The sequence below is a fragment of the Antechinus flavipes genome, chromosome 2 (assembly GCF_016432865.1).
Source record: "Antechinus flavipes isolate AdamAnt ecotype Samford, QLD, Australia chromosome 2, AdamAnt_v2, whole genome shotgun sequence".
Taxonomy (NCBI): Eukaryota; Metazoa; Chordata; class Mammalia; order Dasyuromorphia; family Dasyuridae; genus Antechinus; species Antechinus flavipes.
Window position 1 is genome coordinate 485688252 of NC_067399.1, and position 17619 is coordinate 485705870.

The 17619-nt window shown below is 34.7% G+C and overlaps 1 protein-coding gene across 1 annotated transcript in view; it reads left to right on the top strand.

Moving 5' to 3' along the window:
* The first annotated feature begins 251 nt into the window (after window positions 1-251).
* TENT4B (terminal nucleotidyltransferase 4B) overlaps window positions 252-17619 on the top strand; it is a 52445-nt gene continuing 35077 nt past the window's right edge. Inside the window, exon 1 of the mRNA XM_051979815.1 lies at window positions 252-1043. Within this exon, the coding sequence (XP_051835775.1) occupies window positions 313-1043 (731 nt within the window). The 5' untranslated portion in view covers window positions 252-312. The remainder of the gene's footprint in view (window positions 1044-17619) is intronic.

Sequence of the window (17619 nt, forward strand, 5' to 3'; positions counted from 1 at the left end):
AGCAGCAGCACCAGCACCAGCAGCAGGGGCGGCGGCGGCACCACAGCGATTGCTGCCGCCCGGGAAAACGCCGGGAGGAGCGGCGGTGAGGAGAGGCCGGGGCGGCTCGCAGGCCCCCGTGGGCGTCTCGCCGGCCAGAGTGTGCGCCTGAGGAGGAGGAGGAGGAGGAGGAGGAGAGGAGGGAGAAGGGGGTGGGGGGGTCTCGGCGAGGGGCCGGAGCCGCCTGGGGCGGCGGCGGCGGCGGCTGCTGCTGGGGGGCAGGGGGCGGCGGCGGCGGCTGCGGGCGGGGCGGGGGAGAGTGGCCGCCGTTTGATGGATCCGAGGATCGCCTGGTTTCAGCCAGAGCAGCTCGGACCCTCCAACAGTTTGTGGATGCAGATTTGGGAGACAACCCAGGGGCTGAGGAACCTCTACTTCAACCACCACTGTCACAGCAGCGCCACGAGCAGTAGCAGCAGCAGCAGCAGCAGTAGCAGCAGCAGCAGCGGGAGCAGCAGCAGCAGCAGCAGCGGGAGCGGCACCAGCAGCAGCAGCAGCAGCAGCAACACGGGCAGCCCCAGCGGCCCCGCCGCCGCCTCCGCCGCCGCCACCGCCGCCGCCCCAGCCGGCCCCGCCACGGCCCCCGCCGGCGGCAGCAGCAGCAGCAGCAGCGGCTCCCCAGCCGAGGGCATGTACCGCCCCGGGGAGCGGCTCTTGGGCGGCCACGCACTGGCCCCCGAACAGCGGGACTTCCTGCCCTTAGAGACGACCAACAACAACAACAACCACCACCAGCCCGGGGCCTGGAGCCGGAGGGCTGGAGCCTCTGCTGCGGAGACCGCCGACCCCGCCGCGGGCAACAGCAACAAGAGGAAAAGGGACAACAAGGCCAGCACTTACGGACTCAACTACAGCCTGCTGAGCCCCAGCACGGCCCCGGCCTCCACTGCCGGGGTCGGGGCAGGCGGAGGGGGCGGTGGTAGGTTGGCTGGAACAGCGGGAACTGGAGGGTTGTACAGTGGTACCCCTTGGAAGAGGAGGAACTACAACCAGGGAGTCGTGGGGTGAGTGTTTCCACTTCACTATGGGGGCTTAACGTCATTGCACTCACATGGAGATGGGGGTGGGGTTGGGTACTGGGAAACGAGTAGAGGCTTCACACCACCTTTGCCGTGTGCACTTGGTTTCCACCGGATATTTGATGGAGGTGGTTACCTTCCCCACCCACCCCTTCACCCCTCCACCCCTCCACAATTGTCCAATTGCCTCTGCCATCACACAGGAAGATGAGGTCACTTTTCATGAACATCTCAACCCCAAAGGGACATTAACGGCTCATTTGATAACCAGGGGCTTTGGGGGGGGGGGGAGAGGGAATAGTTTCTTCACGAAAGTTTTTAAAATGGAAGATTATCCCCCATCTCCCAATTGCAAATATGACAGACTATTAAGACAGTGTGGCTTGTGACTCTTGTTGGTTCTTATCCTTCTCTTACTGCTTTTCTTTTTTCTTTTTTTTTCTTCCTTTTAAAATATCCACCTGTATGTGGCCTCCTTATTCTACAGGAAAGAATACAAGGCTAAGGCTGTACAGTTCATATGCTCCTCTGCTTTGCAGAAGCTCCAGGCCCTAAAGAACTTTCCAGGAGTTTGATATGTAGCACCATCTTCCTACTCTATGTATCATAATAATGTGATATGTACCATAATGCTATGAGGATAGTGTAGGCTCTGCTAATGCTTTTCCTTCCAGGGTGGATTAACTTTATGCTAATTAGTTCTGTGTTGCACCATCAGTGACTCTCTGTTTAAAGTTCAGCAGTTACAAAATGGAATCTTACCTGACCCCTAGTGAATTATGTACATAAGCACAGATTGATTCCAGCTACATTTTGTCTTGTTGGAAATGCTTCTGTGCTGGAATGTTACAGGATTTTCTTCCAAGGTAGCTTTTGGACTATTTTCTTTGTGTTTAGTAAATCTAGTTAATGGTTTTTCAAACTGTTTTTCCTTTTACAAATTCTTGATTTTGTGTGTATATGCTAGAATGGGCAGCTGGAACAAAATAAGTTCCTAAATATGGAGTCTTGCTTTTTGATCACCCATTAAATTTTACTCCATATTAGCAATAGCGAAAAGGATGGTCTCTCTTGCTTCTTGGAGTCTATGTTAAAATGACTTGGTGGCTTCCAACTGGTTCTACTAGGTGTCTCCTTTCTACTACTGTTATCATTAATATTCTTTTGGGAAAGGCTGTTGAAATTTTTATGCTTGGAATAGTTATACACATCAAATTTATCCTCTGATTTTGTAAGAGGGCACTTTTTGAGACTAGGACTAATGATAAGGGTGTGTTATTAAAAGTTACTAAGGCGCTATCCATGGTGATCTTTAATGTCTAGGTTAATAGGGTTCAGGCTGAAAATGGACACTTGGAGCATTTTCAGTTCCTGACATAACAAGAAAATTGATATTAAGGACCTCTGGTAATTTAAGAAGTCCAGCTGAATAATTATTGTCAACCAAACTTAAAAATAAATAATATAATTTTAATTTTTTGAAACTATGTATGTTTATGTGACTTAGAAAATAAAGCAAGTTTCAAACATTGGCAATTTGCTAATGATACATTATAAGTCACCTATTAAGACTTATTGATTTTAAAAAATCTATATTTAGCAAATATAATGATGACAAATCTCTGTCTTGAATCTCTCCACATGTGAAGTTCTTGTAGAAAAATGAAACAAAAATATCCTGACTTAAGTAATTTGGCCTGGATGAGAAATATTTCCATTTCTTCAAACAGTCTTTAAAATTCATGCAGGTTAAACTTTTAATACCTGTCCTTCCAAATTTTGCTTTACATCTAAGGATACCAACAGTTAAAACAAATTTTTTATATTTCAGTTTTGTGTGGATCTTCTTAACCAGAGTCTGTTCCTTGAGTGTTATTGTAAGAATATTTGTAGGATTAAAAACTTTTTTTGTTTAGTTCATGGATCATATTTTTTTGGTATGGCTTATCATTTCATGTGTTTCAAAAACTCAATTCAAAATAACTGGACTTTAACACTTTCAGTGCAAGTTAATACACATGATTCTGAGATTAAATACAATGAAACTCTTATTAAGTAGCAAACATTGTTCATCTCTATTAAATGAAAGGGATACAAAGAAGAGGACAACTAAGTGGCACAATGGATAGTGAATACTGCTGGGCTTAGAATTGGGAGGATTGAGTTCAGATTCAGCCTCAAATAACATGCTAGTTGTGTGCCCTTAGACAAGTAACTTAACCCTGTTTGCTTCAGTTCTTTATCTGTAAAATGAGCTGGAAAAGGAAATGGCAAAACCATTCTAAAGTCTTTGTCAAAAAAATCCCAAATGGGGTCACAAAGAGTTGAATATGACTGTAACAACTCAACAACAAAAATTCAGAGGTGTATAACATGAACCTGTTTCCATAAATTTATAATTTAATTGGGGAGAGAAGACAAAATTTAAAGAACATAAAATAATGCTATCTACCTTGTATGGAAGCATTGTGGTGTGAAAACTTAACACATTAAAGCAGTGTATCTTAGAATTGTAAAGGAACTTCAAAGGTTATCTAGTTTAGTTCCTCAACTCATTTAGGAATCTCCTCATTAATATTTCTAACTTGGAAGTTACCTGGACAAAATCATTTTTGTCTTTGTGGGACTCCAGTTTTTAAAATACAGGATTTGAATTAGATGATCTCTAAGGATTTCTCTGTGATTGCGTCTTTCATCGGTTTTTTTTTTTTTCCCTCTCTGATTTAGCCTAATTATTTTTTATTGCTTTTAGAATAGGACCTGCATTTTCCCGTCTCCAAACCTTTACTCATGGTGCTATATGTCTGAAATGTTCCCTCTTCTTTTTTTTTTTTTTTTGTCTTAAATCCTATATTTTAAAAGCCCAATTCAAGTTCCATTTCTACAAAGCCAGTGTTCACTTGATTGTTTCTTCCTCTGAACTTCTGTAATATTTGTCTATACTCCTCATTTGGTATTTTATCATTAGAGGCTTTTTAAAGGGAAATGGACATGCATCAAATAGGGAGATAAGTCTATCATCAAGAGGATAAGAGAGTACTGAATGGAGCAAAATCAGTTTGGAGACTATTATAATAGTCCAAGTATGAGGCAATAAGGACTTTAATTAGGGTGATGATAGTGGGAATGAAAATAAAAAGGCAAATGCCATATTGGTAAGATGTAATGATTGAGTGTGAGGAAAGTGGGGACTCCAAAGTTTTGAGCCTTTTTATGGAGGAATGACATTGGTGGAGAGAGGAAGGAGTGAAAGTTGGAGGTGGGAGTGAAAAGACACAGAGAGAACTGGCATTTTAGATTTTTTTTTATTTTATTATAGTAAAAAGACAAACTATGCCAATAAGGAACACATTTTGATATATATATATGCTTTCCAATATAGTTTTAGCCTTGAATTCCCAGTGCCTTCTCAGCATCAGCATCTCCACCTCATAGATGGCAAGAATATCCAGATGACATTTTTGAGAAAGACAATAGAAATTCAAGACTTAAGTTATATTGCAGAGCACATTACAAATTAGATTTTTTGCCGTATTTACTTTTTCTTATTTTCCTCTAAGAGAGTCTTATAAAAGAGTTTTTACCATAATGATAAAATCCTATAATTAGGATTGCCGCAATAGATTGTGTTATCTCAAAAATGATCAGGTAAATAAATGCATAGATTGAGACCAAAAGCATGAAAAAATTTAAAAGTCTTAAAGTTTTCACTTACTTCTGGTATGTAAAACTGAAAATAGATTGCACTTCTAGCACTTTTTCATATAGTCTGCTGTGTTCAGATTATTGAATCTCATTGTATGTGTACATTATTACGTTGTAATGTGCCAAAGGCTTGTGAAAATTTTGTGGGCCAGTAGCTTTTTCTTGTTTGTTTGTTTTTAGCTCATCAAGTCTGCACTAAACAATTTGATTTTTGGATTCTTTAATATTAATAATTAATAATTCAGTATCAGGATACACTAAGCACTAAATAAAGCAGAATAACTTATAACTTCCTTCTTTAATATGAGACCTATTTTTTTTTTTGAACATGCATAATTTCTCCATTAGAGGCACAAAACTATTTTGGTTTGTGTATTGCACACCTATCTTCAGATTTTGGTTGGTGAAAAGTGAAAGGAAATTAGTGAATCAGAAGGAGAAATAGATTCAACACTATGGATGACCCTGAAAAACTTTGTTGTGTATTTCAGGGATATGAATATTGAAAAAGAGGTACTTGCAAATAGACTTGTGAAGGAAAGATAGTTGTGATAGATAAATTGTGGCCTGTCTGCTTGTTATCCTGTCATTAAAACTGTTATCAAAGTCAATATTAGAATTAGGCATTGGCCCTCAATTCACAAGGACCTGAGTTCAAAGCCAACCTCAGACACTTAACATTGCTTGCCTATGTGACGTTGGGCAAGTCACTTTAACCCCAATTGCCTCAAAACAAACAAAAAATAGAATTAGGATGCCAAAAGTTTTCCACAATAGAATTGTGGCTACAGGAAATGTTGTGTCTCAATTTGGTGGTGGTTTCTGACCAGTAAACATTTAAACAGTAAGAGTATTTGAGTGAATCGAAAACTTAAATTAGGAGATGGGAATGTAGCTATAACATAGGAATGCTAAATTATTGGCTTTTTTATATGCAAATACAATTCAAACTTGTTATATAAAGCAGATTTAATTTACTGTGAAATATGTAACATTGAGTATATTGTCATCAGGCCATATGTAATATTTGGGAAAGAGAATATTTCAGGGTTGACTTGTTAGAGATAGTAGTTAGTATTAGTTACTTTTTTATGTATTTTTTGAAGCAATAGGTTATACATATTAAATATATGGTTGCTGGGCACTTAGGAATAAGGGTAATTGGCAGTGCAGAGAATGCTTGCTACTAATTATGTTGGTCTTATTACTTACTGTCTTGATGTTTCTTTCTATACTCATCTCTGCTGAACCAGCTGGAAAGCTCAACCACTTTTAGAAAGACACTGCTATCCAGAGAAAATTCTCCTTGCCCCACAGAGACATTTATTAGTTGTACATAGCTGGCTATAATGTCAGAATGCCATTACATCTATCATGCCATGTTAAGATACACTGATCACTTATCAGTGAAACATAGTGTAGTTGAGGATGACCTTGAAGTGGACTATTTTATAATTCAGGACCAAATCTAGAAGAAGACATATTCTCTTAAAATAGATTATATATGGACTTTTAGGCAATTTTTTTTTGTCTAAAATGAATATATCATACTTAGGATTTTATCTACATGTCAGAAAAAAATTTACAAATACTTGCATATGCTTATATTGGCTATTGATTCCTCTCTAGGTTTATCAATAGCTTCAGATTTGAATAGGAAAACTTTTTTTATCCAAGTGTGTGTCTTGGTGGAGGGAAAATCTGTTCATAAGGATAAACTAAAAAGATCTGAGTACTAGAGTTTTCATGGCCCTCTGATTTTACCTTTTTCACTTCTATGTCTTGGTCTTCTAAGGAAGATCTATTTATTAGAGGAGACATATCTTTGTCAACTAGACAAACTTTGTCAACTAGACAACTAGATTTGAATGCTGAAATCCCCATATTTTGGGCCTTAAGATTGCTCGTAGATATATTAAAATTTAAAAATCTTAGCAGTAGAACTTTAATTTTTAAATCTAAATTTTATTTTTAAATTATGCTCTTTGAGAGGCTTTTTTAAAAACTGTGTATTTTCATTACTGATTTTGTTTCCAAAATAATGTGAAGTGTGCTTTTTCATTTACATACTGCTTATATTTTCAAACAAGACTTTTTTTAGAGCTTTTTTAATCCTAAGAATATATTATAATTTCTGGATAGATAATATCATTGTAAAATTGAGTGATTTCTATTTTGGGAGAGATATGTTGAAAGCTTTTGTTTGCTGCTGACTAAATTACAGTTTGTGGAAGTTTTTGAGTTGATTAATGTTTTTAGACTGTGTATTCTGACTTATCCCGGAATAAAATGTAAAATATAGTTAAGATTTATTGAATGACAGATTTAGGGCATATTTTTATTTGGTTAATAACTTGTTGCGTGTTTGGCTCTCCCACATATACTTATTTATTAACATTATGAAAAATGATCAGACTCTACTAAAACACATTTAGTAATCCATAATGATACAATTTGTGTTTTAACTTAATAACTTGGTCTTTATTGTTGTCAATTGAATTTGAGTATCTACCATCCCTGAATTTATTATTTAATAATTGCATTTTCCCTATACTTGTTTTAAAACTTTCTTATTGTCTGTTTCTTTTGGTCTGTTTGTGTTAAAATGAACACTTTTGGGGATGTCTGCTATCGACAAAACATGCTAGATGCTATGGGATCTACATTCCCAGTTTTAAATAGTAATGTTAATTTAGTTGGAGTGGCCAAAGATATGAAAAGTTAAATAGCAACAAAAGATTTAAATAGTAGTTAAATACAACAGTAGAACTGTCATAGCATATTATTAAATGCCAGATAAATTGCATTGCTATCATCATACCTGTCTTCTATTCAAAAAACTTTTACTAATGTTCTGTTGCTAACATTCAAGCTTCTCCACAGTTTGGCTCTAATTCTCCGTTCAACATTATCTCATACTATTATTCTCACTTTATATGATGTTCTATTCACATCCTATCTCCGTTCTCTTCCCCGCCTCCCCCCTCAATTGTTGTCTTGTCCTCTCCTTTTCCATACTTTGCTTATATGGTATCCTATATGTGAAATACATTTCCATCTTCTGCTTTAACTCTGTCCCTTGCTTTCAAAAGTTGTTAATTTCCTGAATCAGCTACCACTTTCTTTGGGAAAACTGCTCTAACTTGCTCCTTCTCTCTTTTGAAACTTCTTATAAGATATTCCCTTTGCACTTATCCCATTATTAATTGAATCATAGTTACTTGTGTACTTGTTCTTCTTCTCTTAGATTATAAACTCCTTGAGAGCAAGATATAAATCATATTTATCTTGGCATGTCTATTCTTGAATGTATAATAGGTATTATTATTATTATTTTATTTTTTTTGTGGTAAATTCAGTGGAAAAATGATCATTTCTGCTTGGGATAACCATGGACCAGGAGGGAGGAGTTTGATATTAATCAGTATAAAGTTTGGATAGGTGGAAAGAAGATAGTATTCTTACTTGTGATTTTTGTTTGGTTTTATAATACTAGCATATAATCAAATACTATGCTTCAACTAATAACACATTTTACAAAGCCCTTTAAGATTGATTGCTTTGTTGCAGCAATCTTTGGGAACAGGTAGTACAAATATTATCAGAATCTAGATTCAAAACCAGTATGAATCAAAGTTTAGTATCCTTTCTACCTCACTAGTGCTTAGTACAGTGCCAGATACATAGTAAGTACTTAATACATTTTTGTTGACTACAACATACAAGCTCTCTATTATTTGAGTCATCTTAAAGGAATTTTGAGTTTTCTGAAATAAGTCCTAAAAGGAAAATGGTGTCATATAATTTTGATTTAATGTGATATCAGAATTTCCTTAATCTGGGAGAAAGGTTGGAAATTCTTTCATTTTGTGGGTATAAGTATCAGAAAACAGAATCAGGATTCTTTTGGGAATAGTTATTTCTGTTGTCTTGAGGTAGTCTTTCAGTTTTGGATTTAGGAAATTTCATTTATAGGTTGCAATTACTCATTATAATTACCGCATTTAGGTTACATACCGACAAATAGATCCTTACTCTCACTTCTGTCATTTTTTAAACTTTCCCTACTATTTGCATCAGGTTAAGATTATCCTTTTCCTGTTATGTTTATCCAGGAAGTAACTTCTGCCTTGAAAATTAAAGCCTTTCAAAATAAAAGTAAAATGTAAAAATTACCTCTGTTTAAATAAGCAGAAAGGGCAGTATATTTGTTTTTTGTGAAATAAAACTGAGATTATATATTTCTTCATCTTAATCTCCTTTGAACTCCAAACCATGATTATTATTACCCTTAGGTTGCTTAACAACATCTAAAAGTAACATTCCTCCAGCTTGTCTATTGTAAATAAATAACGTTTCAAAGGTAAAGTGCATTATTATTTTATTTTGGGTTTATCAGTTTCTTTTCCTAAAAAATTGTTTTTTTAGTCACTAGTAGAGCACAGAGTTATCAAATATATATGGCCCTACAATACTGTTGAGTACAGCTGGAACCAATATAAAAAGGTAATTGGGAAATGTTGATATAATAAAAATACAGTAGAACATATATAATGTTAATTAATACACGCTTACCTTAGTGTGATCCTTATGCACTGTTTCTATTTGAGTTTGACACCACTGCTATAATGTATGTGAACATATATTACATAGATCTAGTTATTTCATAACATTATTTGTGATTCTAAAAGCATATGGTTTTGATCAGAATGGTGCTGGCAAAGGAAGAGAGGATAATGTGTAAAAATCCAATCCAATGAGTTTTGGAAAATTAATTACTTAGAATTATAGAATATATAGAATTCCCTAGTTCATTTATTCCTATCCCTTTCATAAATGAGGAAACGGAGATCAAGAGAAGTGGACTCACTTATTTCCTCTGCCAGATCTGTAGCAGGGCTAGGATGTAAATCCAAGTATTTTGACTCTTAAGTCCAGTGCTGTTTTCAATGTGCATTTTCTTTCTCATTCTGTGGGGGCAAGAGATATTGAATAACTGATTTAGTTTTCATCTGTTTTTATTTCTGATAGAATTGGATTACATAGAATTTGAACTTCTTTTATATGATAAAATATTTCTGTGATTTACTTTAAAATCACAATATAAAACTACAGATATATAATGAACCTTATGCTTGCAAAAATGTCAGTTTTATATCTATTAGTTTTACAGTCAAAGGGCATTTTGTGTGAGTAATGTTGAAAATGAGTTATATTATGAAAGGATAGAATTTTAGAGCTAGAGTAGCTTCAGGACATTTCATCAGTTTCCATTTCCCTCCTTTTAGAGTTGAATCAAATAACTTATCTAAAGTCACCTACTTAGTGGCAGAACTTGGGACTAGAATCTGGGTCTTCTGACTCTGAGTTCAGAATTCTTTCCATTATGTTAGGCTTCTTTTTCTTTGATAATTTAAATGATCAAGTTGTTGCTATTATAAAACTTACATTATACCTACTTAGGCAAAAAGCATATGTGCCTGCTACTTACTGGACACTGGGAGTACCAAGTCAAAAATCAAACAGATGTTATCCTCATTGCTTTCATTCTTTCCTAGAGACTCTATATATGACTATAAATATTTACAGATGATTTTTGGGTGACAACTCTAGCATCTGGCAGGCAGGATAGAAAAAGATTTCATATAGAAGGTGACACTTAAGCCAAATTTTAAAGGAAATTAGATACTATAAGAAGTGAAAGCAGAAGATTTATTTAGTGCACTGCAGACTTTGTAAAGTCATGCTTGTTTTTGTCCTTTATTTTCATAGAGGAACATTACATTGGAGTGATGAAACCATGAAATACAAGTGAATTGTGAAAAGTGAAAAAGTCTTACTTTTTCCTCAGGAGCCATCTGGATCCAGTGGCTGGATGTAGATCAAGAGGCCTGGAGATGGCACTGCATCCAAGGCCATCAAAGTCATGGAAACTGGAGATATGGAGTGTTATATGTAAGAAATAGCAAGAAAGGAAGTGGCTGGATCATAGAGTGTTGGGGAGAAGGGTAGTAGTGTAGTAAGATTAGAAAGGTAGGTTGGAGTCAGGTTGTATGAAAAATTTTTAAATGTCAGAGGAATTAATATTTGATATTAGAAGTAAGGTAACTAGGAACTACTGTAATCTATTGAGAAAGGAAATAACATACATCACAATTTTAAGAATAATATTTTGGCATTGCATTGGGAAGAAACTAGAGATAAGGAAAATGCTGTAGATCTATGGTGTCAAATTCATCTAGAAATGCATCCCTGTGGGACAGCATGTTGACTTAGAAAATCACCAATTAACTGTTTATTTGATTGTTATATTTTTATTTATTTTGTTAAATATTTCCCAATTATATTTTAATCTGATTGGGGCTTCATTTGGGAGTGTTGCTGTCCACAAGGGCTGCAGGGCACAAATTTAACACCTGTGATATAGATAATAGAGACAATCTAGTTCAACCCTTTCATTTTAAAGATGAGGAAACTGAAATTCAAAGAGATTTAAGTTGACTGGGGTCAGTCACCCAGCTAGTCAGAGGTAGTACTTGAACCCTGTCCTGGGAACATTTGTCCATGACAAGAGGATCACTATCCATGGATATTTTCTTTATGTTCAGTGTCTTGATCCTATGAGTACTGTTTTTGTGTGCCTGATTTGGGAAGCAGGGGATAGATTTTTTAGCTTGATGAAATGGTACATACAGAAATAAAGTAGTGAAGTCCTTTTTTCTCTTTTCACTTGGACACAAGTTCAGTCATTCATTTTAAATTAAACTTTTTTGTTTTATGATTTAAATTAGTTTTGCTTCAAATTAGTCAAATCTGTGGTTTTACAATTAAAAAGCAGAAATCTTTTGCAGGCATTAGAGAGGAATTTTTGAGATTTCCTTGGCTGTATTGAATTTGAAAAGCTCAGCTAATTGATAAAAGTAAAAAAAAAAAATGGTAGTGTAACTTATACCAATTTTTTTTAGTGCTAAAAGAATTTAGAAAAGGATTTTGAGAAAAATGAACAATCTCCCCCTCTTCCCTCCCTCCAAAAAAAATGGTAAACATATTTAAAAGGTTATAATGTCCTTCTACTAAAAAGGGGAAGCCTATGTTTAGGGAGACCTCTTTATTTTTTGGTGCTATAAAGTTTTAGTAAAAGGAAATTTTAATTCTGTAGGCATTTTGTAATTTCATATTAAGTTTTATCAGTATATTTGAGTTACTATCATCCTATTGACCCTTTGCTTTATGCTTATAAGATATGGAAAGTATATTTCCATATAATGGAATGTAATGTTTAGAGACTTTGAATTTCACATTTTGCTTTCATGAGAGAACACTGGCAATATTAGATTCTAGAGTCAACAAAGTGCCAGAATTTTAACATTAATTAAGATAGATTTTTTTTTTCCCTGACATCAAGCTTGATTTTACTAGGCTGGACTTGTCTCACGAATTGAGGAAGAAAGAATCTCCAAAATGCTTTTTATGGCTATATCTTTAGTTAAAAACATGCTTCTTGAACATTCCATTAAGTGATAGAAAAATGTCCAAAAGGGAAACTTAAGGATGAATAACATCTGTTCTTGGTCATGGGAGTTTATAGGGAAAATTGCCTTTTTCAGTGTTCTCTGACTGAAGAACATCCCAAGAAACTAAGTGTCCTAAAGGGAGCAGTGCAAACTACAGATTCTGTTGTTACATACAAAGGAAGCCTTCTGGCTCCAAGATTGGATTGTTCTCACATTAAAAAGCGTCATCAATGTCTTAAATCAATGATAAATCTATTCCTTTACTTTGAAGCCCAGCGAACAAGCTCTAATTTCTCATTATGTAAGCATATCATCTTGATTTTTGTTTAATTCACAAAGCTTATGGCAATCATTTTTATTTACACCCGGGAACCATTTTGTCTCTTGGTAACAGTGAACATAATTTTTTTTTCTTAAACTAGAGAGTTAAGAAAAGCTGGTAACAGCTTTTTAAAAAAATAAATTTTATTGATGTTGATCATAGTAATTTCTGGAAATATCTTCCTTCTTCCCTTCAAAATTAAAAATTTCCCTGCACTCCAACTCAAACACTCTTGTAGCAAACAGAAAGTTAAGCAAAAACAATTTTTGTAGTGACCATAACAGTGTATATAAAATTTTACATGATTAATGCTCTACTTCTTTAGTGAGGGTAGTATAGTACAGCATCTTCCAAATTCAATAGGGGAAGTTGCTTATATCAAGCACTTGTATTTGTTCTCTTTGCTATCTCCTTAGTATTTCTATAACACATATTTTTGGAACATTTAATGTTATTTTCAACATTCTATTATCTAACTTTATGCATAAGTCTACTTCCCTTGGAAATGTAGGCATCAATCTTTACCTACTGTGGCATCTTATTTTTAAAGAAGTTTTTGTCCAACTAGAAAGCATTTTTTTAACTTTCTGATATTTAATGCTTATTTTTAGCTCCTCTTTCCTCACCCCCCTTTTCTAATGAACTCAACCAAAACAAAAGCTGGTATTCTTAATCTTGAAATAGTGGATAACAATTATGCTCATAGCTCAAAATCTCTTAAATTGGCTTTTACTTTGGTTTTATTTACATAGTACATAGGACCTGGAGCAATTTTTGTCTTCTGTTTGAGAAGTTCCTGAGTATCCTATTTAAGTATGATTAAATCCCATTGGCTATGTCAATAATTCCCTTCACTCCCCCCAAAAAAACCAAACATTTAAAAGAGTTGTATTAAGGGAGAGATAGACAATATGAAAAATTCCTGTTCCCTTTAATCATGAAATTATAAAAATATTTTTAATGGCATTTAAAAACTTTATTTTTACACAGCCTTAGCAAATATAAACATACAAAAAGTAAAGTAAAATCCCAAATAAAATCATAACATACTTATTTGTTCTCGATTTTCTTATTACTTTTCCATCTGTGTACTTGGAGAGTTTTGTTGCTACTTTTTATATAATTGTGGCCCTGTGTATGCTTTTAATTCTGAATTCTGTCTATTATTACTTTCTTTTCAGATTTCTTTATATTCAATTTATCTCCTGTTCCTTATCCTACATATTAATAAACCATTGCATTGATAAGCCACAATTTATATAGTCATTTCTTGACTATTATATGAATAAGTTGCTTCCATTCCTATTCCCCTTACAAGGAAAGCAATTGGAAATATTATTTATGTACAGATAGGTTTATTTTTTCCTCTTTTTTGGGGGGGGAGGGAGGCAGTTGGGGTTAAGTGACTTTCTCAGGGTCACACAGCTAGTGTCAAGTGTCTGAGCTGGATTTGAACCTTCCTGACTTAAGGACTAGTTTTCCTCCTAATAATCCAGAGTGATCCATTCATTATCACAGGGATTAAGCAGCTCTCATAAGCTGTGGTTACAAAGCAATCGCTGATCTGCTACCTTTAACCCCCTAAAAAGATTTTTCTGTCCAAAAATTGGATTTTACCATAATGTTTCAAGATCTGTTTGTAGATATAGGAAACACATTGCTTAAATATTATAAATGTACAGATAGACCTTGAAGATCTAAATTAGTTGTAAGATATTTCTGGTTTGAAAAAAAAATCTAAAGAAGTGTTAATGTTTTATTTTGCTTTTCAATTTAAAAACAAGCCAATAAGTGTTTATTAAAAGCCCATACTTTGTACAGACAGTCTCAGGGGCTATAATATAAGATGTTTTCTTCATCTTTCTTTTTCTTAATAATCTAGTAATGTTCAGAATTTGAAAAATGTTTGAAAAATGAACTTTCATAAAAGTAAAAGTTTCATTGTTTATTTTCAGATTAATAGTTTTTATATCAGGCTTTTTTTTTTTTCTCCATTTGCTACTATAATTGTGTATTTGAAACTCACGAATGACTTTAGCATTTGATGATATTGACTAAACATTCTTTCATGAAACTGCTCTCTTTTCTTTTGTCTTTTTCATAATTAGAGTCTTTATAGAATCATAGATCTAGAATTAGAAGGGACCTTAAGAGTCTTGTGCATATTCTTCATTATAAAGAAGAGGAAACTGAGAACTAGAAGAGTTATTTAATAAGCAACTGACTCTGCTACACAGGGCCATTAGGATTTAAACCTGGGTTCTGACTCCAAATCAAGTACTCTTTCTGCTGCACTTCTCTTTTTACTTATTTCATTGTTTCCTTTAATGGCTCTTCTTCCTCCTGCCCCTTAAATTGTCAGTTTCTATTGCTTTTTCTTTGGCTATTTGCCTCTTTTCTGTCCTCAAGTTATCATTAAGGTAATAGGACATAGTGGATAGAGGGCTACTCTTGGCATCAGGAAAATCTGGGTTCAAGTTTTGATTCTGCAACATACTTCTAAATTTATAGTCATAGTGGCTTAGGCAACTTTCTAAGACTGTAATGTAGGGACACATGAGTTGCTGACCTGAATTGATAGAACAGTGTTTACTACATTGCAGAACTCATGGATTCATTCTCCACCATTCAACCCCTTCTACCCTTCCTCCCCAGTTTAAAAAAAAAAAATTACAATATAGTCATACTATTTTAGAATTGGAGGGCCCTTAAGTCTAGCTTTTTTTCCCTCCCTGAGGCAATTGGGGTTAAGTGACTTGCCCAGGGTTACACAGCTAGTAAGTACTGTTAAGTGTCTGAGGTCAAATTTGAACTCATGTCCTCCTGACTTCAGGGCTGGTGCTCTAACCATGCGCCACCTAGCTGCCCCAAGGTCTAGCATTTTACAGTGAGGAAATTGAGGCTCAGAGAGTTAGAAATGCTCTGGTCCAAGGTTTTGAAAGACAGCCTGTTGTGGTAAACAGAGCTCAGAATTTGTAGTGAGGGAGATCTGGATTTGATGCTACCTGAAATATTTAGCAGATTTGTTACCTTAGGCAAGTCACATTTCTATGGGTCTGTTTGTTCTTTAGAATGAGGATTAAAATAGTACCTATTTTATAGGTTTGTTGCAAAGAGTGATATTTATATTTATAAATGGTATTTTGAAGTGATATATGTTTGAGATCTACATTCTAATTCTTGTTTCATTATCATGAATGTTCATTTATTTTTAAGTTTTATAAAATCTAATCTTAACTAGCTACAAGGGAATAAAATGTAGAAAAACAAGGGATAAAATTTTGTCCTAAATCCTTCACTTTTAACATTAAGGCATAAATGAATGATCTAATAAATAAGGTTGGAAAGAAGCACTGACTCTGTAATCAGAGGACCAGGGTTCAAATCTCACATCCTAAATAACCTTGAAACTATCATTTTAATCTCTGAGCTCATCTATAAAATGAGAGGATTGGACTAAATAGCCCCTCAAAGTCCTTTCCCCTCAAAATCTATGATTCTTTGATTCTTTTGTTATCTCTCAATTTGTCTGAAATGAAGCTCATTGTCCCTTCTCCCCTTCTAATAGAACAATTCATTAGCTCATTTAGTTTTTTTAGTGGCATCTTTCCCTCAGTCTTCTAGGCTGAAAATTTGGAATTCTTGATTAGCCTTCTTTTCTTCTTGCCTAGTCAACTAAATTTTGCAATAGCCTCTGAAAAGCAAACGTTCAATCTTGTTTCACTCTACCCCTTATAGAAACCCTTTCTCTCCAGAATGATTTGATAGTGTGGGAGAAACTATTTCTGTTTTTAAAAGGTTTTATAGCTTATAGAATTATAAGTAATACACAAAATAGAATTATCAAGCTTTTAACTGTATACTTTCTCAATTACAGGGTAGAAACAACAAACTAGAAAGAGGATTGGAGTTATTAGGGACATAGTAATAGTAATCAGGGTTTGAGTATTTGACTCCAAAATTTAAAAAAACAGACAGTTGTATATTATAGGACAATTTGATAATGGATGCTCATAATTACCTTGTGCCATCATAAAAAAATCAGCTTTATGTTCAGTGGTCTCTGTATAAGAACATATAGCAGTATAGAATAAGTTGCAGCAAGATTTCATTAAAAGGTTGGTAGAAGTTTTGGGTAGTTATAAGGGAAACATACTGAAGCACCAGTTTTTTGAAAATTTTACTTTAGAATATCTTATTTTCCATTGATGTTGGATAAATGGCTATTTCCATGTTGTATTTCCTAATATTTTAAAGTAACTTAAAGTATAGCCTTTCCCAGTTTTAAAAAATTTATTCAGCAAAATGTATTGCCAGAAATTTTTGGTTTATCTAGTTTGTATTTGAGTATGTTTATACTAGAGGATCATAGAGTTTAGACTGAGGGGACTATAATTGATGATTAACATAATATTACCTATTTTTCAAGGGATCCATGTGTATATGTAAGCGTTCTTTAAGTATTTCTACTATCTATGCTACTAATGAGTAAATTTTTATTGATAAAATAAAATTAGATTTAAATAAAAGAAGCTTGGATTTACATTGCTAAGATGTTTAGATACATTATATAAAATTTTGAAGTTTCAAGCTATCCAGAACTTATTTTTGAATAGAAGAATTTTTCTCCTTTGATCCTCTGAATCAGGTAAGTGCTATAACTATTATTCCCATTTCACTGATGAATACATTTTAGGCTGAGAGAAAGTTAAAAGACTTATACACTTAGTAAATGTCTGAGGTTAGATTTGAACATAGGTCTTCTTGACTTCCAAATTCAATGCTCTGTCGAGAATACCAAATATATGTATGTTTATATATACATATACAGATATATATAGACATATGTGTACACATATAAATAGGTATGTTTATTTTTATGTATGTTCATTGAGTAAGATCTACATAAATGAGCTTACTATTTATTAACTATTTGTAAGTAACAGATTAATTATGGATTTCCTATTAACTGATATAGTTGTCAATACATGACAAAGTCTAATGTTGTTATCCCAAGCTG